The sequence below is a fragment of the Vespa velutina genome, chromosome 4, assembly GCF_912470025.1.
Source record: "Vespa velutina chromosome 4, iVesVel2.1, whole genome shotgun sequence".
Taxonomy (NCBI): Eukaryota; Metazoa; Arthropoda; class Insecta; order Hymenoptera; family Vespidae; genus Vespa; species Vespa velutina.
In genome coordinates this window covers 7,647,295-7,675,165 of record NC_062191.1, presented here as the reverse complement: position 1 = coordinate 7,675,165, position 27,871 = coordinate 7,647,295, and the positions used below count along the sequence as shown (strand labels likewise).

Sequence of the window (27,871 nt, the reverse complement as noted above, 5' to 3'; positions counted from 1 at the left end):
TTTTACTCATACGTCTCTCTTTGTCGCAATTTCTTTCTTTTTTTTTTTTTATCAAGACGACAGCGCGCACACGCTCGTTGCGTTTTTCTTCCTTTCCTGTCTTTTTTTCCTGTCGAGGCGTCGTCGCCGGCATTTTGAGGCACGAATTATCTCCTAAGGAGAATCTTACTCGATCTTCTGTGCGCGACGTGCAAATAAATTATATGTGCTCTTCGGTGTGTCATATCTCCGTTATTCTTTTTTTTTCTTTTTCTTTGTGTCATCTTGTCTTCTTTATATTATTTATAATACGAACCGATCGTCTTTCGACAACAAGGCTATGCACAAGCGTGGTTTTGCTCTTTAATAATTAGCTTTAATTAGCTTCAATTACATACTCCCCGATATGCGGATCCTTCGTCTCTACTTGCTTCTATCGTCGACTGTTACCTTCTCTGTTCATCTCTTTCTAGTTTCGTCTTTTCATTTTCTTCTCTCTCTCTTTCTCTCTCTCTCTCTCTCTCTCTCTCTTTCTCTTTCTCTTTCTTTCTCGCGCACATTCTCTCTTCATCTCACGCAGCCTGAATTTATTCTTTTTCTCACTCTCCTCTTTCACTTCGTCGTCGTCCATCCATCCTGATGTAAAATCCAGTGAAAATAAAAAAAATAAAAAAAAAAAAAAAAAAAAAAAAAAAAAAATAAAAAAAATAGGGAAAAACGCACGGCTACGAATCGGTAAGATAAATCCTTTAAAAATATTATGTATACCTAGGAATACACGATTATTGGGCCCCCGGCGAGACGCGAACCAACGCCATTGCGCCGAATAAATTACAAAATTTATCTATTGGTGCTGCTCGGATCAAGGTGGAACGACTCTCCTCACCCCGTCCTCGTGATTCGTATTTTCATATCTCTCCATTTTTTTGCTTCTTCTCTGTATTTACGTGTAAATCCCTGTTTTATTTCGCGTGTATTTGTATATGTATGTGTATGTGTATATGTATGTGCGTCTGCTATTTTTATTCTTTACGATACGTTAATACGCGCCTATATATATTTTTATTTTCCACATTAAGATGGAAATTTTTTACGCCAGATGTATATCCCATTATCGTTGTTCTTTTTGTTCTTGTTGTGCTGTGTTTCCTGTTGTTTGTCATCGTGTTGTTGTACCATAGCGAAATCTTCCAATTCATTATGAACGCCTGCGCTTTTTTCCCCTTCTCCATAAGAATATGCCGTTTTTCTCTTGCTTTTCTTCTTATATGCCGTTAATGTCAATCTTAAGGTTGCCCGTTTTCTTCTCTCTTTGATCCCTGAGAAAATAAAGAGAAATAATTAGAATCTTTTAGGGACAACTGTAACGATCGTCTATAAATAAACTTTTTTCCTTCTCATATTAAAAATGTCAAAGTAACTTTTTAATTAAATATTTTTAAATCGCCCTTCGTATAACGCCCTTTGTTTAACATACAAAGGATATCTACTCTGTGAATATTAAATTGAAATTGATTTTATCACTATGTTCAAGAAAAACTAGATGAACGAAGACACAAAAAAAAATAAATGAAAACTTTAAAAGAAATTAATTTTCAAAGTTAACAGAACGCGTCGCTACATTATTATTCCCTATGCATGGAAAATATCTCTACCTTGTCTGCTCGCTGTTAAATACAACAGATAAATAATAATAAACTTGCTGTAAAGAATGAGTTACTTTAGATATTCCACGGAACGTTACTTCAAATGCACTGTATTAATTTTTTTTTATAGAAAATAAATGGAAATTCTTTTACAACATTTTCTAATCTTTTTTATTAAAAAGAAAATTTTAATTGAAATATTATCTGACAATGTTTTTATCTCAGATATGAGTCATATTAACTAGAAAGAATGGATTAAAACTAAAAGAAAATTATTTTTAACAGAATAATCAAGATCTAGGTAAATGTGAAACTCAATATTTACAGGATATTTTAGAAGCGATTATTCAACCGACTTAACGTATCTCTGTAAACGCAAGCATCGTATCATTTAAAAACGAGATCGTGCAAAGACAGAGAAACAAAATTCGTCCCACCGAAGCATTATTCAGCGTAACACATATGTGTATATATAGAGAGAGAGAAACAGAAAAAAAATTAATATGAACTTATTAAGATCAGCGATTTTTTTTTCGCGAAAAGCAAAATCGAGAACGCAAAAATTGAAGATAGGGAACTTGAATAAGGCTGACGCTAATGAGATCGAGAGATGCAGAGTGTGAAACGAAAGTAAAAAACAGAAAAAAATAAAAAGAAAAGAATAATTAATGAACTCCACTGTGGCCAATTATATCGAATAACGATTCAAAAATGACGAAAACGCAATGTTGTGCTCGTGATCCCTTCTGTAAAAACGATGTACGATATAGACCTCGATCGTTGTGCGACTATACAGATATAGATGTCCTTTTACATTCGTTACTACAATGACGTAAATAGAATCGGTGCAGGAGCAGGTAATCAAGCGTAAAGAACATCGGGCGTGCGTTTATGCGGTTTAAAATTGACGGAGAGGATTGGAAAGGTTCCGAGTGGCTTAGCATCGTATATGTATGTATATAACAGCGAGCAAAACTGCGCGTTCGTCGAATATTTCATGAGAGTAAGAGAATGAAAGAATGAATATGAGAGAGAGAGAGAGAGAGAGAGAGAGAGAGAGAGAGAGAGAACGAGAGAGGAAGAGAGAGAGAGAGAGAGAGAGAAAGAAAGAGAGAGAGAAATATAGACAAAGAATTAGCCGGTTGTGTATCATAGACAAAATGAAACCTACTTCGATCCAGAGATTTGTAAAGCCCACCTCGGCCATTTTTGATTTTGCATATTCGATTCTTATCGCTCCTCGGTCGGAGGAGAGGAGAAGGGACCCCTGGAGAGTGGACATCGCCTGTGCCGCGTAGCGTACGTCTTGATATTCGACGAAGGCCACCGGTGACCCTCCCTTCGTGTGCATACGAAGCCGGGAGAAACCAGGGAAACTGTGCATAAATAAGATAAAACGTGCTTTTGTTAGTTGTACAGAGGTTCTTTGCTGCTAAAAGGGTTTTGGAAGGTTTACGGTCTTAAGGGTAGTTAATTGCTGGTGATAATTGTGCAAAATTTTATTATTGTTCTCGGTCGGTACAAAGCCGGTGCACGCGTGTGATGCGTAGAAAAGAGAGAGAAACAGAAACAGAAAGGAAAGAGAAAGAGAGAGAGAGAGAGAGAGAGAGAAAAAGAGGATAAATGGTTGGGTGCATGGAAACCTATACTGGAATTTTCGAATCCTGTGAATGGATGGTTACCATTGTGAAACGATTGTTGGTGCGATAAAAGATAAGATTCTTTCATTTTTCGAGTTCCTTGTCTTCGATTTGCGATCATGTCAAAATGATGAACGGTGTTGGATATTTTATCGCGCACTGTCAACTTTGAAAATTAAACATCGATACCGTTGAGATTGTTTATTCGGTGTCAATCGAACGTACTTTAAACGAAAAGAGAATCCGATTTTTAATTACCGTTCGAAGCAAAACGAGGGGCAGTTGCAAAACTGTTATACTTATCGATTTGAACGATTGTTTGATGATAAGTGTAAAAATGCTTAAAGCATTTAATCCATCTCCAATCTGTTAAACGTCGTAGATATATCAAAACTTTCTGACCTGCTGAAGATGTCCTTGAGCTCATGTTCGGACACAAATTGACCGAGATTAGCGACAAACAGGGTGGAGCACGGAGCGTTGCTAACTGCGATATTCGGCTGTGATGACGGCGATCCAACGGGTGACGCTAATGCCGGTGATGGTAAGAAATGTGGCAGCGATGCGTGTATTGATGTTAAAGTCGTTGGATGTGGTAAAGACATAGGAGCCTGAAATTAAGAAACGTTTGAATATATTTTTACTTTTGGGATCAAAGAAATCGAAAAAGAAAATTCTGATAAATTTGAAGTCAAATTTATTAGTATTTAGCCAACTTTTAAATATATCCAAAAATGGATATATTTCTAATTTATTTTCTAATCCAGTCACCTAACCATACATTTCTTCCCACGTTCCATAAAAATCATCTCTAGATCGCGAACTATCTTTATTCGATTCGTTCGATCTACCCATACGTATTAGATAGATATAACATGTACACGTCAAAACATCTACGCGAGTATAAAAGCACGTCCATCGAGCAAATAAATAATTCAGACGATTGAAGCAAAGAGATCCGAGGTAGGAAGCCGAGCTATATGTCGTACTCGTCGTAGTCTTCGTTGAGTCAAGTAGATGAAATTGATTTCGATGTAACTTTACGTATCTTTTATCTCTATTTTATTTGGACACCGCATGATTCAGTAATCGAGTATAACGATCATGTGTATCACTAACGTGCATCGGGGCGCTCGTCGGCGGCTCCAGAGCTTTGTCTGCTGATAGTCAAAGATAGGAACGTACGGGGACCTGAGGGTGTAACGCTGGATGCACCAGCGTTGCATGTTGTAGAGCGCCTGGTAATTCTCCAGCTGTTGAATACGCCAATGGATGATGCCATAGTTCAGGACCACCAGGGAAAAATGGGCTTCCTATGTCTGGAATAGAATTCATTATTAGAGAAGATTGTTGCTTTTCATGAACATAATATATTATAATTTATGTTTAATAACAATTCGATGTACCCAAACAAATTGATAATGTTATAAAGTACAATTAATACGAAATAAATCTTAAAATGATCAGGAGAAACGTTGCAGATCATTCATATTCTTTAATAGATAATCCAATGTATTCAAGAAATTTATAGATAATAATCGATACTAAACGAACCTTAAAATGATCATGTGAAAATATATTATTCAATAACAATTTTATGTATGTATTTCGAATTGATACAGAGCGATTATTTTTATTTTTTAATTTGATTTTCAGTCGAAATTTTGCAAAATTTCTTGGAAAAAGTGCTATATTTATCTACGTTACATATATGCAAAAAAGACGTCAAGATTTCCACGAATGCCGGATCGAAGCGACGCGCTTTCACATCTGTGACACGTCCATACCCTGGACAATAAATTTTCAACGAGGACGATTAAATCAATCGTGACGGTGAGTAATTTCACTGAAATTGTTGATGGCTTAGAGTTGCCATGTTTCGAAGTACCGATCGATAAAACAACGCTTCGCGGTAGAACCGCGCATGGTACGATAGAACGATACCCGCAAAACCCGCTTGATAAACGCTCGAGTTCGTTCTTTGCTTTCTTCCCTTCTTTCTTTATTCGCTGATCTTAATAGCGTGGTTAAGAATTCTCTTGGATCATTTTTATAGAGAATTAATTTTAATACTTTCTTATTCTTTTTTTATGATTGCCTTACTTCCTAATCATGAGCTCGTAAAATGAGTCAGTGATAATAAATGGTCATATTATTAATATATTATTACTATTATTATTGATAGGTATATACTCGTATGAGGGACGTAAAACAGATGAAAAGGAAAATAAAACAATAGGATTGAATATATATATATATAAAGTTTATACAATCGGTGCAGTGGGTGAGTAGAATAGGTGAGTCGTGTGTCAGCGAGTGAATGAGTGGCGGTGCATACTTACGTCCAGTTAGAGGGTGCATCAGAGCAGGGTGCGAGGTGGCTGCTGCAGCGGCTGGTTGCTTGGGTTTGCTAACCTTTGTGTTACTTTTTGCAAATTCCAAACGTATGGTTTGTGGCATATCAGGATCGAATCTAACCCCCTGCTGGAAATAGATTCCCTAAATTAGTAAACCGGGAGCACACGTACAGAGCTGGGTCGTGATATGTGTGGAGGTAAAAAAAGACAGAAAGATAGAGGTAGAGAAAGAGAGAGAGAGAGAGAGAGAGAGAGAGAGAGAGAAAAGGGGTCAGGCTTTTTCGAACATTTCAGCAACGTCTCCTTTCCATCGTCGCCATCGCATTACATTTTCATGTTCAACCCTATTTGACCGACGAAAGCGTTAAAATAGAAATATCATGAAAATTCGTTAATATTTTTATTATTCTCGTTTTTTATTTTACGGTGAATAGATATTTTACGTTTGGCGACGATGATTCGGAAAATAATGCATCTACAGGTAGTGCTAATCACGAGGGGTAATAGGTTCGAAAGAATTCAGCATAGGAGCACGCATGTGCGTACGTGTTTTAACAAAGTGGATCGTTCCTCAGTCAGTTCTACGATACAGAGCGAGATGTGTCCATCCGACAAGAGGATGTTTCTTAAAAACCATTGTCATTATTATTGTTGTCATTGTCTTTGTCATTATTGTTGCATACTTGCAATATAGCGTGAGCTTAGTTGCAGTGTGGTGTAATAAAAAAAATATATACATATATGCGTATATCTATATATGTATATATAATGTATACAATCAGAGATCATACGACTCCTTCCTCCCCTTCACCTTATTTACCACACATCGCAACGTCATTTTATAATATATCAAATCGACGTACATACATATATCAAAAAACTCTATCGTTAGCGCAGACGATATTCGAAGGCTTTCAAAACGTGACACGGTCCGTTCGTTAACGGGTCAAAGTTAATATTAGGAATGCTGACGTCAATCCGATCTCGCAAATAACATTAATGCCTCGGATGCATTTTTCGGGAGAGATAGGGAAGGGAATGATACCGCGAAAATAAAAACGAATTCTTTTATTGAATTCAATTTCAAACGATGTTCATTAATATTATACGATAAATCCATTTGCTTCGACGTAACGAGAATTACATCGAAGCAAACTTTATTCGACTTTATGTCGGATTGAACTTTGTTCCGATTTTCTCTTTCCGATTATATACCCTTCAAACGATTATCATGACGTTTAAGCGTCGTTCAATGTTCTAACCTACTTCGGAGAAACTGATGCTCGCAATTACTGCAAAGGGGGTACTTACAGGAACAACGGGCGCGATTCAAACGCAAATCAGTGGTCTTTAAAAAAGGAATATATTTATGAAACGCTGGAAAATGCTTACAAGTACCTACCTATCAACCGCTACTTCCCGTCTATACAATTAGTTTGTAAAATACGAAAGTAGTTTAATAACTACAACGCTACAACTAACATTATCGGACCACTGTAATCTCTGCTTTCATTTAAAAAGTTACATAAAAATACATTAAATTTTATTTCATAGATAAAAACTGAAGAAATCCGTTGAGTTCTTCCGCTAATTCTACCAAAGAATTATCGCGATTACGTAAACTATGAATATTTATGCAATGAAAACGATTCTAAAAAAAAAAAGTAGAACGCGTTACGGTTATCATGAAAAAAAGAAAAAATAAAATTTATCGATTTTTGTACGTGATGTTATAAAAAAGAACGATATTGCAGCTTTTCCCAGGTGAAAGAAGCTAATGCTTGGATAATGAGAAGGAGAGTGGGCCGGATGAGGGGAGGATATAACGAATAAGAACTAAATAACGTTAATCCATGCCAAATGGATGGCATAGTCAAACAATATAGTCGCGCGCGTGTGTATGTGTTTGTGTAAGTATAGTTGGGGTATATATTATAGTTGGATATAACGAAATTCTAACATTCCATGGCACGTCTTGTCTAAACGTATGTTTGTATATATGTACAAAAGATAGATAGCCAATTTTCTCGAAAGTATTTTTTCCGACTCCTTGAATCCTGTCTATTAATCGAAAGCATTTTCAATACAACCGGATTCTTACCTGTAGATCTTGCTTGGCCGCCTCTGCACCAGCCCTCGTATGGAAAGTCACGAAGCCCACCGGCTGAAATTGTAAGGCGATTTGATCAGTAAGCCCTTATTTATAACCAAAATCATAAATCACGCTAAATTTATAAATTTATTATCGATAACGTATAAAGTAAAAAGTAAAAATGTGTCATCAGATCGGCTCTAAACGATCTTGTTAATCAATAAAAATTTTCTTTTGCATATGCATAACTATGATGAAATCATTGCATTATTCATGATACGTTTGACGAAAAAGGTCGTTTTAATATTTCACGACTTTTCAATGTGGCTAAAGATAAATGTAAATGATCAAGTGTATGTCATATGGATATTGTTCACTGTAACTTTACCAAGGCACTTTTCTAAGTGAACGAAAAACAGTACAAAAGTTTCGTAAGAACCGTGTATCCTACTCGAAATGACGGATGCAACTCAAGAAATTCCTTCTGAGACATAGCAATCTCGAAATACAAAGCTTTCCACAAGTATGTTCTTTAAGTAAAATATGCTATTCCAAGTCTGGCAAATAATAAATTATGATAAACGCAAGAAGACGGACGTTTCTGAGCTCTCTATGGTCCGTTGTCCTATTTTTCACATTATATCTCTTGATATTCTTGGAAATCGTACGAACTATTGTATTTTATATCAACGTCTTCACTATGCGTATTATATAATATGCGTTCAGTATACGTATATTGTACGTTCCGGATCGATGAACTTTAGGAATTCTAATACCAACTATAAGGATGAGTTGCATGCATGAATGTTAGTTTACATTGACTTCGTGATAAGCTATCGTTCGAGAGGTTGTTCGTTCTCGGAATTAGTTAAAAGATTATCAATTATTAACATAATTATGTTAATAATTGATAATCTTTTAACTAACTTCGAAGCTAACGTTCGAAGTGTCATCGTAAGAACCGATACTAAAAGATATGTAACTATATCGCAACTAACATAACTGTTCTTCTGCAAAGCCGCGATCTAATCCATTACAACCTTCATATGTCTACCAACCGATAAATATTTCAGGAGTTTCGAACGAAAATGGAACTCGGATCGATGCCTCGTAAGATGGCCCTCGCTACGTCCGTAACTTTCTTATTTCGGTATCCCTGCTGTTTTATTTCCAACTACGTTACCATAGGGAAATACAAGTTTCCTTTACTCAGTATCAGAGTATATGAGAAGGAAATAAATTTTTTCTCAATTCCTTTAAAAAACTTATTGTACGAATCGAATAATGATTATCTATCTTTTTAATTTCTACGTTAAACAATTTCTTTTATTACATAAATTTTTGAACATATTTGTTAAAAATAAACTCAATTTTTATTTCTTTATATCAAAAATATTTCACTTACCGACGCCGTCTTCCCATTTTTACTCGTAACCTTCAGCAACGATCCCTCGTAACCCTGGAATAAAATAAAAAGTATTCACTCGTCTTCTCTTCGTTGACCCGAACGAATCGGGGAAATAAGAATGAATAACTATAATCAATTCTATTACAACTTTTCTATTACTCGTCCATGCAACGTATGGAACGTATAGAAGCTTTTATTATCGATCTTCTATAACTTCTATAAATTCTATTTCTGACGTAAAATCGTAAGTCTAAATGAAAAATAAAAGACGATTAAGTTCTTTCTCGCACTGACCCCTCTATTATGATGAATAATAAAAGGGGAGAGGGTGCAAGAAAGAAGACAAAGGGAAGGAAGAGAAAAAAAGAAAAAAAAAAAAGAAAAAGAAGAAAAAGAAAAAGAAATTGTGGTAATTCATGTGCTGACCTCGTATGCTCTGAACAGCAGGTACAGTTCTCGAGGCTTGGCGTCCATCGGTAAGCCGCTCACGAACAGCGTGCGCACCTGAAAAAAAAAAGATGAAAAGCACGATAAAGAAGATTAAAGAGATACCCTTTAACGGAAGATTTTAGACCTAAGAAAAGAAGAGATGGATAGTCTATATCAAAAGATTGTAAAATCGAATTCGAGATATTTATGCAATTTATATATACATCCTAGTAAATAAAGAAATAAAAAGAAAACTGAAATATAAAAATATATCCAAACATCAACCTTATATTTTTCCCTCCCACTTTCCAATATTGCGATATGAGTCATTAGATAAAGTAGCTTAGTTACTGGAATACGTCGAAGCTTTAACGACACATAACGAGCGTTATACATTACGTAGAGATGATTATCACGGTCTCGCGACCCTATTTCACATACAACCAACCAAAAGAAATCGTTCAAAGTTCACCTATTTTCCTCGGCACGACACGCGACGAACTTTCCGTCCTCGTCGTCGTCATTGTTTCCAAGACAGAAAGGAAAAAAAAATGAAAAGAAAAACAAAAGAATAGAAAAAGGAAGAAGAGGAAGAAGAGAAAGAGAAAAGGGGGGAAGGCTCTTAGGTGAAAGTTTAAATTTCGCGGATTCTAGTGGGCTCAATAACGAATCTCAAACGGGACGTATAAGATGACGGAGATTGAAAAGTTTGAGTTTAACCAGAACCCGCTGAAGAGGGTATAAAGCGGACAAGAAGAAGAAGAAGAAGAAGAAGAAGAAGAAGAAGAAGAAGAAGAAGAAGAAGGTTAGGTGGAGCAAAAGTATCAACCGAGTGAAAGCGTACAGTAGGAAGAGGTAGGGATGTGGGATGGTAATAAAGAGAAAGGGAAGGAAAACGAAGTATGAGTAGTAGGTGAAGAGGGATCGGGCAGGGGGTGGCAGGTATACTGGCGCCGTCGTGTCTGTGCAACGCCCGGAACGAAAGAAGCAGGCACCGCATGCGAATCACTTATTCATACGCTGTGAAATGATTTCAGCCTTCTGCGTAGAGAGAGACTAACATATGTATACGTGAGCCAATGTTCAGAATTTCTTATGTCTTTTCTTTGTGTGTCGTTGAATGGATGTAATATACATATACATATATATATATATATATATATATATATATATGTGCCTGTATCTCTTTTTACCTTCATTTTTTTTCTTGCGTATACGTGTAATATGCACTGTGTTTTTAAAAAATACTTTTGTAATTGCCATCAATATATCTAGTTTTAATTGCACAAGTCTTGCGAGAATGATTCAATGAGACTGCACCAATTCCTTTGAATCTTTCGAATGACACAATTATTGATAACTTTCATCGACATCTTTTCTTCGGCCATATGCCTGAGAGCCTGAACGATTTTGGATGGCGAATCGTGATTTCCTTCGGGTTTAGAAAAGAGGAAACGAGAGGGTGATATCAAAGCAGGCAGGGTGCCATGGAGTCGTGAGTCAACTGTCCGAGAGATATTGACATCGAAGAAAGGGCGGAAGTTGAGAGCAGTAATAGAAAGAGGGTCAGAAAGAGAGAAAGAGAGAGAGAGAGAGAGAGAGGGAGAAAGAGAGAGATCAGAAGAACGTGAGAGGGTGCCTTGGTTCGCTTGTTTGCAGATAACGAGTCGCGTACGTGTGAATGTGGTCGACTTTCAAGTGGAAAGTGGGGCTGCTACTGACTGTTTCAAAAATTTCTTTATTTCAATTGACTCTAAAGATAATACATTCCAAAACAGTAATTAAGAAGACAATAATACTAGTGAACGATCGTTGAAAATTTCAATCGTCGAAAACTCTTATAAATAGAAGGATAATACGATCAATATCCATTTTATCGATCGTACATATTCACCCAGCTTTGAACGCTCCCTCTTTTTGTTCTCTCTTTCCTTTCCTCTCTTACGAAGGATGATTCATAAGGTCTGGTGAGACCTTAGATATAACGGGATTACAGGATTCTCTAGTGGGATAATAGGAGTTCAAATTATGTCCAAAGAGTAAAGCAAGGCATGCCGGTCGATATGACGAGGTATTTTAGATTCTTATTAAAAGTTTTACTGGACGTTTTTTAAAAATCGTTACAGCTGAAGGATACGCTTTCTCAAATGGAGTACATACGTTATATACAGTATTGTGATGAAACAAGTATGTTAAAGAATGCTTTAAGAAAAAAAATATATGATCTTTATAAGTATACAATATAAAAAGTAGACATACATTCCATCCTTTTCTTCGTTGTTTCCTTTACGTTACAAAATGTAAAACAAAGTTGAATAAACGTAGAACAAAAGCGGGCTTATCTACGTCGTTCAAATATTTTACCATATGCGAGCTATGCACTCTACGATAGAAACGCTCGCGCATGCGTACCTCCGCGATGCGAATATAACCGGCATAGAATACTCCTCTCTCTCTCTCTCTCTCTCTCTCTCTCTCTCTCTCTCTCTCTCTCTCTCTCTCTCTCTCTCTCATCGATCCTTGCATATACACGCGCCTTTAATCACTAACTACAGATTCTTTAGCATCCAATGGACTATTAAATGAAATTCAAGCAACTTTTCCTCCATCGTTCAACGTTACTTCGCCTTCTTTACCTTTAATATTTTAAAGGTGACATTTTTATTACTCACAGAATGTAAAACGTTACGTTTCCCATCGTACTCGTAAAATATTTAAACAACTTGTGACTATAAATCGATTCAAAAAAAAAAAAAAAAAGGAAATAATATTCGCATAAAAAGAAATTACCTTACCAAATCGACAAAATATGATGATCGCAATCTTAATCTATGATAGATACTACAGTGAAAACAATGAAACAATTAATATCGTTAGATTAATAGCTTCGCATTATTACCATTTGACAGTAAATTTATTTTATGTAATTAAATAGAACGATATGTATAAAAATAAAACCATAATATAAAAGATGTCCTTGCGATCTGTCTTTATCCACCGCGCATTCTGAATTACCGACATATCCTACTGTATGAAGCAATAACATGGCGCACTCTACATTATAAGTGCGGACATTTATTGAACTACAATTACGGATTTTGTCTGTATACTATAACTTAGCAAGGTTGCCAAGTCGAGTGCGTTCTTGCCAAATTTAAGCGTGCGTGTAAAATTCTATGCTCGTGAACACGAATCATTGATGTGTGGAGTAACACATTGCACTAACTCATGCAAATAGTCAGCATATGTGTATATGTTATGTGTACGCGCGCGCAAGTAAACGACGTGTGTATATATATATAACGTATGTTCATATTTTTATATACGTGTATCCATCAAACCGTGCATCATAATTGTTCCCTGAAGTAGAAGAGCTATAAAAAAAAATAAAAAAAAAAAAAAAAAAAAAAAAAAAAAAAAGGCTGAGAGCGCAATTTTATGGATATTTGCAAGCAAATTCCAACGAATAACTAAATAAATAATATTATTTAATCATAAATAAAAGAGTGAATATATTATTGAACAATTATATTTTTCTAAGGTTCAATTAAACATCTAAAATGAATAAATAAATATAGAGTTGATTAATAATTTAATAATCGGTTAATTAATAATAATTTAATAATCGGTTTGCTTGGTTAAAAGTTTTATATTTAATATTTTAATCCGAAAATCTATTCTCTATATTATCGGTGCATGAATCGAATACAAATTAGGTGCGCGTAAATGGTAAGGAACGAAAGCGAACGAACGTCCTTTTAATGCGCGCTTGAAATGCAGAGAATTCTAAGCGCGTCAAGTCTCGTACATCTGTCTTGTACTAAAGACGATCCCTTTTCATTTCAAAGAGCGTTCGTTAACGCGCCCGTAACTTGTTATAACCGTTATTTATTTGCGTGATGTTTTATTTTTACATAGAAATGGAAAGGAACATGACGAACAAACGGTCGGCCATTTTTTTTTTCTTCTTTCCTTTCCCTTTCGGAAAGTAACTTCGATAGACCGTGAGGTAAATAGTAATCGATATCGAACGAGGGAAGGTATGCTGCTGCCCCTTCAGAGAAAAAATGTGCGAACGCACCAAAAAAGGGAAAAACCGGTTAAAATACCTGGCAGATGTGACGAGGTGGGAGAGAGAAAGAAAAAGAGAAAGAGAAAATAAATAAATGCATACCATTTCTCTACTCGCCACTCTCCTGTTACAACTTTGTGTTTTAAAAGTAAGCAATCATGATTCAATGTACGCGTGGAAAAAAAATTTTTTACGACTTTCAGCGTGATGCCACGTATGGCTAAAGGAAGAGACAATCAATAAAGCAAATAAAGCAGCATCAAACTCGTTTCAGGTTGCTGACCTGCGTGGTGTTTGATGGGTCACATAAGAGTACCTTTCACGATACTCTTTTAAATATATCGTCATTAGAACTCGAGGAACCTGTTTATTATTTCGAAATGAAAAATAGAGATTAAGATATTCGTTCTTTTTGTTAGAATTTAATTTTCTGATGTTTTTTACTAGTACGTATAAATAAATATACATATACATATATATAGATATATATATATATATTATATATACATTTATGTGTGTATGTTATGACAGATCGCTATGCAATTGTTCAAAAAAGAAAATAAAATACGCACATTGGTATTGGCACAATGAAATAGATCGAAAATGCACTGTCGTAACATATGTCCGGAAACACTTTATTACATAGATAGGAACTCTAGTGTGTCATATAAATGACCGAGGTCGATGCAAGAACGTTGATACAATTTCATACGAATGTTTTAAAACTCTCTCGAAGAACAAAGGTTTTAATTTTTATTTAAGTTCTCGTTTACTTTGTTCATTCCCTTTTATTCACGAAAATCTTTCATTGAAATATATAAAAATAGAAAAAGGTATTTACGATATATATATATAAAATATATAATATATATAATATATTCGTGCGTATGTGTGATCGACGCGTTAATTCAATAATTTAATTTAAATAGAACATTAATTATAGGTATTACCGAAATTGAAAGGATTTGTTCATTGTATGATAAATATTTATTCCACTCATAGAATAACTCATAGATATCGAACAAACACTAAATAAATACTTGTAAAAAGCTCCAACGCTAATCGAAATACTGATTTCGATGGCGTATTGCCATAATACATGTAAGACTGACATACACAGACACATAAGTTAATGGATATCAGTTCTACCAGTTAGTAGCATAACATGAATGCTGGTAATCAAGCATTTCCGAATAGCTATTAATTTGGAATATTCGACTACCCTCGTACCAATGTATCGATTTAACCTTTCTCAGAAATCACCTGTGCAATTTGTATATCGACTGAAATACCATGCACTTGAATGCAATTACAACGAGAACGAGAGGATGTGAGGATATATTATTTGAATTTATCTATAGAGAGCTATTTGCAATAACGATATACGCTTTTCGATAACGAAATTTATTTCCAATACGACCTTTACATAAGAAATTGTGCTAAATCGAATCGAACATAAATACTACTCTTCTGTTTTTCAACGAAAGATCGAATTAATAATGGCCATAACTTTCTTCGTTGAATCAGCGGAAATGTTTCGTAAAACAAGAACGGTAAAACTGGACCAGTTCGCATAACCTCGATTCAGTTTCAGGGTAACGGAGAGGAATTTCACAATAACGTATCGTCGTTCAATCTCTGAAAGCTGCGTTTTAGACCTCATTCGTTGTGAATGTCTGTAAATAGGAACAGAGTGAAATATATACCATATGTATACATATAAACGCGCATAGAAGAGACGAATGAAAGATGGATCTCATTGTACGTCGGTAATGTTAAAAAAGGAAAAAGAAAAAATAGAAATGTTCACAGTGCCATTAAACATTTTTGCATTCTATGTAGAGATAGAACTCTGACCGCATCTCTACCTTGGTCAATGACATGTCGGAAGTGAGTATTACGACCCAATAGCTAAAATGTCGGTTTTACGAATCACGGGTCGTATATCAACTCTCGTTTTACAAAATATACCTCGACCAACAAGAGAACTGCGGAAGTGTAACCGCAAGTCGAACGTTTCGTGAGTTTTATAAGACATAATAGCATATAACATATAAACACGTATCTAATCACTCGATAGTGAAGTGATACGTAACATATTCAAAAGAATAGTCAAATAATAATTTTCTATGAAAGGAAATATTCGATGAAGAAACAATATAATCAAAATAAATCAAAATAATCATCGCCGAGATGTTAACTCGAAAATGACAACGGCAAAAACTATAATATATTTTATTAAAAGACAAGGTAATTAATATATCTAGACACATTGAGTTAATGTGAAAAGCGACAATGAATAAGCAAAAATCGACGAGAAAGTATAGAATAGTCAGCGAATTGTATTAAATTTTTAAGATGGTATTTGAATCAGTTATTACTTACTTTCCTCCTGTCTTGTTTTTTGTAAAAAAAAAGTGACGAATATTCGATAAAGACACTTTCTACATTCCCAGGACAATGAACGCGAATGATCTCGTGGCGGAATTAGAGTGGCGAGAGAGACGTAAATGTCGAATAAAAGAGATAGATAGATAGATAGAGAGAGAGAGAATGAATAAAAACAAAAAATAGTAGAAAGAACAGAGAGCATCGAAGTCGAACGACATGCACTAGAAAAACAGTGGTGAAAGAGCGGTTGCAACGAGGAACGAAAGAGATTACGGAGAAAGGAAGGAAGGGTATGAAGGGGAAGGGGACAAAAAAAGGAGGATTCGGGGGCGACCTCTTTTTCTCGCAAAAGCTGATTCGTCCAGCGAGCGTGAATCTACGAAGATACATAGTCCGTGCATAGACAGTAGTAAGAGAGTCTTTATGCTCCAAGGTTAGACCATCATTCCGCGGTGGGAATACTTTATGTTGATCGTATCCGGTTCATGATGATACGCGCAGCTTCCGTCGACGTGATATCGATCTGGTGGATCAAGGGACGAGCCCTCTCCATTCTCTCAGTAGCCTACAAAGCGAACCTTTGAATGCTAGGTTACAGAGCGATTACGTCCGCTATCTCTCTCTTTCTCTCTTACTCTTTAGTTCGTATTGTATAGCAAAAGCCACAAAATCGATGCATTTCTACCATTCAAAGTTGTCGAGAGTACATATACATGATCCATTTGAAATCTATGAGAACCTTGCATTAGCCCAATAAAATCTTTCTAGTAGAAACGATAGAAAATTTTATGGATTATTCTTTTATTTATATTCAATGCGTATTTTCTCATATTCGAAAATTAATAAATATTTATGAGAAAAATGATAAAAATGCAAATCAATTGGACTAACTCAAACAATACTATAATTATTTTGATTACGCTAATGGCGGAACCGAATCTCATTCGCAGTAAATGATTTCCATCTTTTTGATACGCACACTTTCGAATAACTTTGTTTATCGTGTTTAATTATTGTGATAAGGCGCATTATCCATGATCGATTAATTAATTAAACATACTAAAAGCATTCCTATAGTTCTTTTTCTGGTTCTTTTGTTTAAAAATATATTATCATTATTATTTTATTATATTGTTATGCGTCATTACTTTTGCACGAAGAGAACATTCCGTTTTACGCGTGAACTTTAAACATAGTTTACTGCTTTGTACATTTACACGAGTTACAACAAGCAAGTTGTTCGCTTAAAAGCAAGCAGGGAAATAAGCAGACGTAATACCTATAGTAAACGCAAATATTTCTCACGAGTTAGGTCAGTGGGATTCTTCATTGGTACGGTCAACTTATGCGCCAGACGCGACACTGTTAGGGACGCTGTCATTTGTTCCGGTCGGACGAGTGTTTCCTGTGCGAATGACGCTTCGCGGAAAATGATCGCGTTCGAGGCCGCATAGGAGTTATGGAGTCGTTACCAAAGAAACGGTGTCGTTTCAATTTAGTTGCAAAGTTACTTCGACATTTTCTTTCGTTGTATTTTCATGATCACACAAGAAACTAGCTAAACTTTCTGATTGTAAAATCATATTCGTTGCACTGAAACTAAAAAAAAACCTACTTTCACGCTTTAAGGCTCAACGAATGGACTTTCGAAAAGAAAAGAAAAGGAGAGTAATCTTTAAAAAATATATATATATATAAATAAAAACAGTACTTATATATAAGAATTCTAAGCAGGATATTTAAAAATTAAATACGATTGGTCATTCGATTTTATTTCGAATCGTGCGAGCGGCGTAAATATATGTGTGTGTGTGAGAGAGAGAGAGAGAGAGAGAGAGAGAGAGAAAGGGAGAGAAGTCAGACTTTCGTGGCTTTTACGGTTTGCTACTCCCGTCTTGTTCCTCTTCGCTGGCTAACCGTTATACAACATCCGCTCTACCACAATGCCCGCGCCCGCTGAAGTCCCAGCCCTCATTGTCTATTGTTATACAATCGTTATTCGTTCTCTCGACTTGCTATAAAATTCGATGCGATAGAATACTAGGTGTGCAAGCTAATCTGCTATACACATATGTATAAACAAACTTGTATAACTGGGAATAGGAAATGCGAAAAAAGATATTTAAATTCTGTTGTGAATCGAATAATCTAATTTTCTCTCTCTCTTTCTCTATCTATCTATCTATCTATCTATCTATCTATCTATCTATCTATCTATCTATCTATCTATCTATCTCTTTTTCTATCATTATTTTTATTTTTTCCTGTTCTTTTTAATTTCATTTCTAGGACTCTTTTCATCTATAAAGTTCACAAAACGTATAAGCTACGTGTACACTGCGAGCATCGATTTTCATAGCTTCCATTCGACCGTCGTCGTCAATCGTTGTACATATCGTTGCTACGTAACGTGTATAGGCTGGATATGTCGTGGTAGTTGAGGAAAAGGGAACATTAGATCCAGTCGCGGAAGAAAATTTGATTTCGAAAACTTCCGTTAGGCGTAAAAAAAAATAAAAGAGGAACGAATCGATCGAGTTTGCATGAATATTTTCGAACCTTTCGAAAAAATATAACTTTTTTTTTCTTATGAGGCCAAGTAGATATAAACAGATGTATATACGTTAATTGAAAAGGTGATTAGTAGTGAAGAGTGCCTCCGATAATTCAAACTTCTCTCTTTCCCTCTATTTCCTTTTTTTTTATTTTTTTTATTTTTCTTTTTATTTTTTTTTAATTCTTCTGTCGAGTGTCTTTTTGATAGCGGAACACCGAATCTATTGAAACGACTAAAATATGTTCCTACAAATAGTACATGCTACTACCATATTCACGCAATAGTACTTTCCACTTTGAAGTTCCATCTGGTGAAACGTTAAATATTTATACAGCTTTATTCCCTTTAGGATCTCCATGCTATCTTTTCGTACTCGCTCTTGTCTTATGTACGTTCATTCGTTCATTCGTTCATTCGTTCATTCGTTCGTTCGTTCGTTCGTTTGTTCGTTCGCAAGAAGCTTCAAGGAACGATTTTCTTTAGGTGGAAAGTCAAGGGAAGTCAATGTATGCAAGTCGAGTGTCATTCGCAAATGGAAAATTTGAAAATGGTAAAAATTAATTCTGCATTCATATAATTTCGGAAAGTCAACCATTTCATACTTTATCCAAATCCCTCGTTGTACGCTTTCTAGGATTAATTTTTCTTAACCGTAAGGAGAGGTTCTCAGCCATTAATGCTGAATTACTCGAGGAAAATGAATAGTACGGCGGAAACAACCGACGAAGACGAGCTCCAAACATTCTTCAGCCTTAATGCCACCGGATTTGCATCCCTAATCTTAAGGCGCTTGCTACCCGTTGAAATCCAATGCGATTCTATCTTATTCTCTCTCTCTCTCTTTCTCTCTCTTGAAATATTCGCGTCTCACACGAGATCGTATCGATCTACTTGGTACTTAACGACCTTTTTGAATATTCAACAATGTCTGATTTCCGCGCCCAGTTACAAATCTTAACATCTTTTTCCCCAGTAAAATCCTATCAACATTTGAAAGGATAGAATCGAAGATAAATCCAGCAAATAAAAAATGGTGAAAAATAGAAATTGCAAATTCAACGAACGTATTCGTCAAAGCAAAAGTTTTTTCTACTGTTTCTCCCTTTTCTCTTCTTTTTCTTTCTTTCAATCCATCCAAAGAAGTGTCTCCGCTCTCTGAAGATCCAACGAGGCCTAACCCTCTTGCGAGGCTTGACGAGCGCGCGGTTTCTCTCGCAGCAAAGACGGATCGGCGCGCTGCTTGAGCACGCGCTAAGCGTTTCAGTTCGAATCGTGGATGCGATTTCTTCGTCCTCAATTTCTTTTCTCCCTTCTCTCAAGCCGAGATATCCGTACGGGAATTTCGCTCACTCACTCACTCGCTCGCTCGCTCGCTAGCTCGTTCGTCGTTCTTACCACTAATTTCGAGCTCGATTTAATCTCTCGTTCCAGGACACCTCGACTTTCCTTTCGTTTCTTTATTACGACAAGGAACAGCACGGTGCAAATTGTAAAAAAAAGAAAAAATTTCAAATAGATGAGATCGATATTCGTCTGACCATGACAAATGATATTACGCTCGAATGATTAAAATGAAACTTGTCGAACAAATCCCTTCTTATCCTTTCAAAATGACGAATTACGATGAATCGACATTTGCTCATCGTTTGCGAGAATAATTTGAAATTCGTCGAACGATAGATGTCTTAGATTTACTAATGAAATAATCTAGAAATTCAAGATTAATTTACGTACTCGTATACGATACCACGGAATATGGTAACGATAAAGAAGAAGAAGAAGGGGTATCGTTTCCATATTTAGATGACCGAGCACGATAGCGCGATCGATCTGCAACATATTTTCTCTCTGCCCCCCTCTCTCTCTCTCTCTCTCTGTCTTTCTTTCGTTCTATCTCTATCTTGAAAAGAACATACGTTGTTTAATCGGATAATACGCAGAGGATAACGCGATTATAACATATAAACGCTATATTAAAGCAGCGTTATCTTTTTACTCGTTATAATAGATTCGACAAAAAAGAAGAAAAAAAAAAAAAAGAATCTCGTTAAATGCAACAGGGAGAAGCTTTTACAACCTCCAGATTTTTTCGTCTCGAGATAATATATTTTAAATGAAAAAAGAAAAAAGAAAAGAAGATTAAAAATGTGAAAACACTTTTCGCGTCATTGTCGAGTGAAAAAAAAAACAATGTGGCACACGATCGCGTCCGACTGGAGAAGTCAACGACCTATTACGTGGTTTACTTGGCCAAGTGAAAACTCCTGTTACATAGAGCCTATCGCGAATAGAATTGTTTCGGTACGAATAAAATACGAAGAACCAAACATTTCAATTTTCTTTCGGATCTTTAAAGAAAAATACAAAACCGAAGTTTTGAAAAAACTAACTCACGATCGATTCATCAGGGTATGTAAAATATTGATTCATTGATCTTGCGATTAATTCGATGGCAAACTTCGCACGATAAATAGAATATAATGTGACGGTTAGCACGTGCTGCCACGAACGAATTTCGCTATATACGCGAATCCAATTAACGAGTTGCCGTACGGAGGGATTAATTATGATCGCATTATATTTGGAGATAGGCTGTCACAATTCAAATACGCATGCGTATAATGTGTAGCTAGTTATATATATAATAAATATCTACGTGCAAACGTGGAAATTTCGAATTACGTACGTTTGAATCGATCAATGAAAATATCGACACCTCTCTCGTTCATAAATTCGAACCACGCATGATATTAATTTTAATAAACGTTTTCGCACTCTTCCGTGTATTACAATAAAAATGACCGTAGGCTTGAAATTAAATTTCCTCTCTTCATTAAAACGCGAACCTCCAGAGAGAACCGTTTGAATTTATGCCAGTGTTCTACCTAATTCGATTTCGTTAAGGTTCTTTATGCAACGATGAATTAAAATTATTTACCTTCATACATACGTATAATCATTCAGAAAAGTATATTCAGATATTTTGTGAAATAGAATAATATTTTTTAGACCAAACAAAGCGTTCTGGATTTTTTAGTAAACTTTTTTAGTAAAATGAAAAAATTAGTACGTAAAATGAAATATGTAAAACATTTTTTTAAATATTCTTTCGCTGTACCAGAGATAAAAATACAAAATGAGCTTTTTAAAAATTTATATCAAGAGAACTACAAAATGCATATATTTCTTTTTTATAAAAAAATAAAAAGAAATATATACATTTTGTAGATCTATTTGTCTTGCATCTTGTAAATATCTTAAAAATTGATGAATCCTACTAACCAATTTTAACACGTTTAACCGCAAATGACGGCTATAGCCGTCCGATTTTTGGCGATATGTAGGTAAATGACAGCTATAGCCATCTTGCACATGACGACTGACGCTCAATTTCATATGGCAGTCATAAACAATTGAAAAAAGAATGTGTTTCTGAGCACGATCGTCAAATTAAAAGTGTGCAGCAATGTGTTAACTAAATTTAATTAAAATATCTATAGAATAAGAATTATATTATCATTGTATCATAAAATTTATCCTTTGATCACGAAAAACTTTGCAGGATGTATAAAAGATAATTAAATTAATGAAATATATTTACGTAATTTTTATAAAAACATTTAATAAAAAACTTGAATTTATTATTTTGCATGGCTACTAAAACATACATATTTCGTTTTAATTCTAGATTTAATTATTACACACTAATCACTCCATATCTATCAAAAGATTCAGAATATATTTTGTTTAAATATATTCTGAATTTAGTTATTCAATTTCAAAAAGTGTTTAAATATTTCATAAATGAGTATACGTTTACATGAATTTATATAAAAATTTGTCATTATATTCAAGAAATTAATAATCGTTCATCATTTAAGTACTTTCATACGAATTGTGATTCTTTTTTCACGCCTTGTACAACGAATCGAATGTTATCGCAAGAAAAACTTTTATCAAACGCACGTTTTGCATTGATTTTTAATCTACTAATCAAATCTGACGTTTATATTTTTCCGTCAATCGTTTCCGATTTTATACAAGAGAAAGGAAAAAATGAGAGCCAGAAAAAGAAGGCACTAACAAAGTAGAGTCGTGTGAAATAGAAAAAAGATAAAAACTTCCACGGTGTTGTCGCTACTGGCACATCGTGCAACAAACATGTTGTTATTTGCAGTACCGTGAGAATTAAATTTTCCTCGCGGCACAAAGTTTCCCGCCAGTAACAACGGCGCGAAAGATCCAACTTCCTACCGACGCGTGTCCATGCCTCATCTTTTCTACGCTATACAGAAAAATCAGAACTATTATATAAGTACAATAGATTATTATTTATATAAAGATTATAGTCTTACATACATCGACAATAAACCAAAAATAATGACTAAAAAAATCGTCCATATTCATTAATTTTTTCAGCTTTCTGCATTTATAAACAATACACAATCCTTTCATAATTCCATTTATAATGAAAGATTAAACTACATATCGAATTATTCGTAAGTACCATATACATATGCATAATAATTGTATTTGTCTTGCTTTTTTTTTATTATCTATCCATCCAACTATCTATTGGAAGTAAATAATGTAAAGGATACAGTATATAAAAATTATTCTGTTTCGATTATTTTAATTAATACAGAGGTTCAAAAAGAAAACAAGAAGAAATCGTCGAGCATCGAAAGAAAATAAAAGTTCTTTCGTGCTGACACCGTAGCTAAGTTCGATATTATCGACCAAATAATTTTCATCCTGGTGGTGGAGGAAGATTCCGCATTAGTCTCGACGAAATAAATGCAAAGACAAATGTAATGTAATACCATTCGTTTTGGCTAACGAGGGAGGTTTACCATCTTCGTCCAGTTCGTTCGCTCACTCGAAATGGCCACTCCTAAAGCTGTTCTCGCGATCGATCGATCGCGATTCTCAATACGAGCATATAACTACTACGACTATGACGATGACTATGACTACAACGACGAAATCCATGGAATGCGGATTTTCAAGAAAATCTTTTTTCTTTATTACATGATCAACTCGACAATTACGAAAGGCAAAATGAGTGGTAATATAAATAATCTCTTTACCCTCCTATCATAAATATTGATCGATCGACGTGTAAAATTATTAAACAAGAGTACGAATACTGAACTATTATATCTTCTATTTCTATTCCTTTTACTCTCGCTCCAATTATTACTATCTTACATTATATTATACTTGTATATTATATTTGTCTTATAATTTGTAATTATAAGTTATAATTATAGTTTTTAAATGATTCATAATTTATATATAATATCATATATATAATATTGTATGTGCTTTGTTTTTACTCATTTATAGTATTTATGCATTTACAAATACGAGTGAATTTATTTTAATTCAATAAATTATATTATTCCTACTCTCCTTATCGATCCTTTTTTCCTTTTCTATTTATGACCAAATTATATTAGACTTTATCGATTTCACAATTTTACTAGTAAATTTAAAACTTATAAAAACTGTAACTTCTACGAGGAATTTTACGTTAAAAAATATATCGAACGAATTTCAACGATGTGACAAGTCGATGAATAATTTACTAGTGATTATTCGTTTATTGGCAAAGCTTAATTTAAAAAGCGAAAACTTTTATTCTCCTTTCGAATTGATAGCCTCGAAATTCGAAGGACCAAGGAAAAAACAATATCGTATCAAAATGTAGACATCATTACTGCTGCTATTACTAGCAAATCGCATAACTCTTTTTCACGGAAAATTTTCTAGAGCGCTAATTTCTTTCCGTCGTATACGAAGCGCGGCTTCGTCAAAAAAGTTTTACCGCGCAAAAAAATAAAAGAGAAAGAGAGCGGAGAGAGGAAGAGAGAGAGAGAGAGAGAGAGAGAGAGAGAGAGCTCGCGTCGCTCGAACGAGCGTGCGAAATCGGCGAACGTCTCGTAAAACTAAGAATCATCGTTTTTAAAGTGCCTCTCGATCGGAAGAATACAACGAATCGTTCCCTTTTTCGATCGTTCCGTTACGGAGAGACGAATAAAACGGCGTCACGGTTTCACGCACAACCGAAACGATTATTGTCAAACAACAGAATTATTACTTGACGATAACGAGTTACTTGTAGGAAGCGAATTGCTTCGGTTTATTAGATAAGAAATTTGTTTTCAATTTCGAAGAAAGAAAGAAAAAAAAAAAGAAATGATACCTCCATAGTTCATAGATTATAGAAAGCCACGCGACAAGAAGAGAATCACACAATGTTCCACGATACGATAAAGTGTACAACTTGGTTCGATATTTTCCTTTGCTTTCTTCGTTTATGTGTACGTACATAAAGTGTATAAATGCATATGTGTATGATACATAGGTATATAACTACACGTAGGAACGTTATATATCATACGCGTACGTACGTTCTCACGCGCGTCAAAAGGAGCGTAATTCTCGTCCATATGATATGGCACGTAAGTAAGCTACATACGTAGGTGTAGAGTACATACATCCGTATGTAGGACGTTGTATATACGTATGTACGTACAGAGTACATAGTACGTATAGATTATAACGTAGTTCGGCGCCTTTGCGCTCGCCGGCACTCGCCTAGCAGAAAAATCAATAACAAGCGTGGTATGGCGTGGCGCGTCGTGCTCTCTCTCAGGTGCCCGCCCGCTCGGTCGCCTGCTTGGCTGCGCGAGAGGAAGGAAGTTGGTGGCAGGAGAGGTGGCCAGCCAGCCAGCCAGCCAGCCAGCCAGCCAGCCAGCCAGCCAGAAAGCAGGCAGGCAGACAGGCAAACAGGCAAGCAGGCAGGCAGGCAGGCAGGCAGGCAACAGACGATGGTGGCAACCAGGCAACCGATCGAGCGAGCGCGAGCTCGGTGGAAACGAGTCACCTGCGGCACACTGACGTACCTTTGCGATCGAATTCTCTCTATCCTTCCCTCTCTTTCCTTTTCTCGAAGGTACACGCGTGACGGGACGCGCGATACCCTATCTTCATAATAGTATGTGTGTACATCTATATATGTGTGCGCGTGCGCACACCTACACACGTTACCATCGCGTCTGCGCTGAGTAAAGTAAAGAAAAGAAGGGGAAGGAGGTACGTCGACGACGCGTGCAAGGTGGAACGAAGAAAGAACGATGGGAGAGTTGGAACGAAAAGAGGGGAGGGAGTAAAAAAAAGAGAGAGAAAGAGAGAAAGGAAGAGAGAGAAAGAGAGAGAGAGAGAGAGAGAGAGAGAGAGAATGTGTGTGTCAGTCCGCGCGTGCTTGAAAGACGAAGAAACGAAACGGGGAGACGGACAAGAGCGCGAGTCGAACGAAGGGTCGCTTGAGCGCTCGCGCACGAGCACACGAAAGGCGCGGAGGAAGCGTTGCTTTGCTTCCGTCGAGTGAGCGTGAGCTAGCATCGCCGCTATCCAATGAATACAAGAGAATGTGTATGATGTATATAAATATATGCATATGTGGACATGTGTAGAGTTATACATATACGTACCTCGTCCTCACCGGTGGCCACCGTGTTGACGGAGTCCATGCTCTGAGAGAGCGGCGCGTCCATCGTGCAGGCTAATTTGCCAGACGGTCCGGGTTTACCGGAAGCTGCGGTACGAGCGGGTGGCGGTGAGGAGTCCACCGTATCCCGTCTCGGGCGTTTTAAAGCGGGAGGCGTTATGGTTGAACCGGCGAAGACGACGGGCGCCTCCAGGACGTATCGGTGGAAGTAAACTTTCGAGGAGAAAAAATCGGCCCTTTTGCCACCTCCCCCTCTCCCACCTCCACCACCACCGCCTCCTCCTCCTCCTCCTCGTCCTCCTTCACTGCCGCCCACTTCCGCTTCCTCCACTTCCTTTTCTTTCTAATTCCCCTTCGTTCACTTCTTCTTCCGCTTCTTACGATGCGTCTCCTTCTTTGCTTTATCCTCTTCTTCCTCTTTTTCTTCTTCTTCTAATTCTTCTTCCTCCTCCTCCTCCTCCGTCGCCGCTGATGCCGTCGCCACCACCACTACTATGTCCACCTCCACTAGCACTACCACCACTACCAACACTACCAACAACCGATCTCCTCCACCAAACGAAACAACGATGGCACCAGCACTAGCACCACCTGCACCACCACCTCCACCGCAACCACCACCAACGATAACAACGACAGCCGAGGACCAAGCAAGTCGCGGTGCTACTGCCACCGTCGTCACCGATGCACCTGTCACGCGCTCTCTCTAAGGGTCTTTAAGATAGAACGAGAGGGCCTGATTACGGAGACGGGAGAGGTTAGCGATGTCCACGAGAGAAAGAGAGATACGAGATGGATGGACGAGAGGGTCCGCGAATGTCTATGTAGCCTGCAGGTGTTCCCACGCGTCTATTTTCGAGCAATCGATACACACCACACATACGAACACACGCGCACGGTGTGTGCACTCTATGTTTCTCCTCTCCTTCTGACTTAACTTAAAAAACTATTTGATATGCTGAAAAGAAGAGCAAATAAATTGACAAACTATTGTTGTATTTTTCAACGTTTGAAACCACCGATTATTTTCCGATCATTACTCTCCCTGATGACGTTGCAACTTCCGTTCACATTCGAAGAACACCTTTCGTTTCTTCCACCTCGATTCACGGCGATATTCTTCTTTTCGAGCGAGCACATACGGTATCCAAATATCTCTCTCTTGTTATTAACCAGATTTTCGCAAGTCTCCCTTTCTCTCTCTCTTTCTCTCTTGTCGCAACTCCGTTAACGACGACGACGACGACGACGACGACGACAACGACGACGACGACGACGACGACGACGACGACGACGATGCCGACGACGTAGAGGAGGAGGAGGAGGACGTTTCGTGCATAAAAGCAGAAAAGCGCGAGATAAGGACGCGCGCGCAACTTTCCAAATGGGGTAGTTGGTGGGCTTACTATTAACGACGATCAGAACGAACAAGACAAACGATGATAATGTAGGCGTGGGTACTGATATTTCCTTCCAATGTGAACGCGCGTGGACGTAAAAACGGGACGTTCAAAAGTGTAGTAAGGCGAGTCGTTATAAAAACGAGCCAACGGAACGCCAAAATGTATATGTATGTGTATATATATGTGTATATATATATATATATATATCTATTTATATATCTCTATGTATGTATATATATATATCTATACATATATATATATATATATATATATATAAGTAAAGATAATAACGACGTTGTTACACGAGCACCGCGACACAACTGGTACGCAGGCTACCGATAGACTGACGGGCCATGAACGAGCGCAACGAACAGCCAGGTG

At 36.5% G+C, this 27,871-nt stretch overlaps 1 protein-coding gene across 3 annotated transcripts; it reads right to left on the bottom strand.

Moving 5' to 3' along the window:
- LOC124948464 (protein couch potato-like) lies at nt 1–26,359 on the bottom strand. 3 transcript variants are annotated; one of them, XM_047492133.1, is made up of 9 exons: nt 26,071–26,359; nt 9,549–9,626; nt 9,120–9,173; nt 7,724–7,786; nt 5,608–5,749; nt 4,451–4,584; nt 3,668–3,876; nt 2,797–3,001; nt 1–1,298 (listed from the first exon to the last, which is right to left on the bottom strand). In XM_047492133.1, the coding sequence occupies exons 1-9, from the start codon at nt 26,131–26,133 to the stop codon at nt 1,266–1,268; spliced, it is 981 nt and encodes a 326-aa protein (XP_047348089.1). In that variant the 5' UTR covers nt 26,134–26,359; the 3' UTR covers nt 1–1,265. The 3 variants fall into 3 exon arrangements, with proteins under 3 accessions (XP_047348089.1, XP_047348090.1, XP_047348091.1); XM_047492134.1 differs by lacking the exon at nt 26,071–26,359 and adding an exon at nt 10,745–10,971; XM_047492135.1 differs by lacking the exon at nt 26,071–26,359 and adding an exon at nt 10,024–10,105.
- Between the last annotated feature and the right edge of the window lie 1,512 nt (nt 26,360–27,871).

Bases quoted from the DNA above. Each gene is read 5' to 3' on its own strand.
- LOC124948464 (XM_047492133.1), bottom strand. From the start codon at position 26,133: ATGGACGCGCCGCTCTCTCAGAGCATGGACTCCGTCAACACGGTGGCC. The intron at 4,585-5,607 runs GTAAGTATGCAC...ATTCTATTCCAG, and splicing joins GATGCACCCTCTAACTGGAC to ACATAGGAAGCCCATTTTTC. The intron at 3,877-4,450 runs GTACGTTCCTAT...TCTTAATTTCAG, and splicing joins CGTTACACCCTCAGGTCCCC to GCTCCTATGTCTTTACCACA.